General features: G+C 37.5%; 1 protein-coding gene across 1 annotated transcript in view; it reads right to left on the bottom strand.

Annotated features, from left to right (window-relative positions):
* Positions 1-846, bottom strand: part of LOC122517736 (nucleolar protein 4-like) — a gene marked incomplete at its 5' end in the record, with an annotated part of 10,032 nt that extends 9,186 nt beyond the window's left edge. The window contains 1 exon segment of the mRNA XM_043636272.1: positions 509-846. Within this exon segment, the coding sequence (XP_043492207.1) occupies positions 509-846 (338 nt within the window).
* Between the last annotated feature and the right edge of the window lie 870 nt (positions 847-1,716).

Below are 1,716 nucleotides of genomic sequence, written 5' to 3'. Positions count from 1 at the left end.
TTAAGAAGTTGCCTCTCTCTGGCTACTCGACGTAACCAGGACTAACTCGAACCAATGACTATACCGTCGTCATTCTCATCCTCGTCGTCGTCGTCAAAGAGACCACAGGCTAAACGTTTTCTTTTATAATAATCTCTATGACGTCCGGTAGCACCAAGGTTGGTGTCATGCTCAAAACTATCAATCAAATATCGGTAACACCAAATTGGTCTCGTGTTCGAAACAATTGGGAAAACGTTGATGACATCAACAGTGATTCAACGTGGAACGATTTTTCGACAAAATTTCAGATCCGAGTCTCGAGTCTTATCATAAAATTCGCGTGAATTCGATCAAATTGAAAATAATCCTGATTAGAAGTACGAATATTATAGTGTTATCATATTTTCATGACTTGTACCATCTTACTTCATGAATCCATGACAGAAAACATGAAAATCGAAAACAAACCGCGATCCCAATTGATGAGATTTGAAAAGAAATATTTACAATCGATGAAACGACTTACATTGAACGCTTTGAGACGTTCAGGATCGTGATGTCTCGGATCCAACCTCTCATCAACGTCCTCGTCGTCGTCATCCTCGTCCTCCTTGTTCCCACTGCTACTAGTTTCATCATGGGCACTCCCCGTACCTTCACCAGCCGGACTGGATTCTCGATCGCGATCGGAACGCGAAGGCGTAGCCGAGGAAGCTGGTGGTGGTGTCTTCTTCAATCCCATAGCATATGATGCCCATAGCGAGGCCATGTCTTCGCTGCCAACACCAGCCACGGTGCCCAAGCTTGGCACCGTACCTGTTGGCATATCCACCAACTCTGTCGATCCATTCCGTACGTCTGTAAATAATCAACGACAACATTTCTTTATTTCGTTATACCGTGTGTCACGTTTTCTTAAGGAACACCGTTTCGTCGTCGTAGTCGTCGTAGTCGTCCTCCTTTCGCAAGAATCGAAGGAAGATTGGTTGGAACGTTTCACCAATGCTAAAACTAACTTTCTAAGGCTGTTCTCTTCGTATAAATAAACTCTAAATAAATTTTCTTTCCTTCCTTTCTATTTTTTTTATTCTTCTTTAACGTTTATTAATAATTCATTAGTCCTGTTTTTTTGGACTTTCGAAATTATATCAAGAAACTTCTTATTTTTTTGTTCAATATATATATATAGAATTCTTTTACTACAGATATATTCTATTAGGATCAATCTATGAAGAAAATTCTATGAAACAAAATCAATTAATTAACATTATTAATAATTAAACATATATTTAAACTTTAACCCTTTACCTAATCACTCCTAGATCATTTATTACGCCAATTCTTATTAACATTGAAAAACAAGTCTAACAAATCCAAAGATCTGATACTAATCCATTCGAAAATTAGATAATTTTTCTAATTAAATCACCAGTTTTTTTATAGTTACGATTAGAAAATTATACAAATTCGTAGCAAGTAGTCAAATAATCTAATTACTACCAGCATACAATCTACACAACAGTTGTCTTACGATACAATTAGCTTAATTAAAGATTGATTTACCTAAATTCGAATAACTCTAAACATCGAACGAACTGGACAGGTAAAAAACGATCTCGAAAAGACGCTGACCTGTTCCCAAAAGCCATAATGAGCTCAAGAGGATCTCTTTTCTACGTGGAATAAAAGCGACGATTGAAAAGAGGTGGAAGGTGGATGAGGAGGAGGTAGGCG

This window comes from Polistes fuscatus, unplaced genomic scaffold, assembly GCF_010416935.1.
Source record: "Polistes fuscatus isolate 324 unplaced genomic scaffold, CU_Pfus_HIC Scaffold21, whole genome shotgun sequence".
NCBI lineage: Eukaryota > Metazoa > Arthropoda > Insecta > Hymenoptera > Vespidae > Polistes > Polistes fuscatus.
Note: the sequence above shows the minus strand (reverse complement) of the source record. Positions and strands in the feature narration are given on the sequence as shown.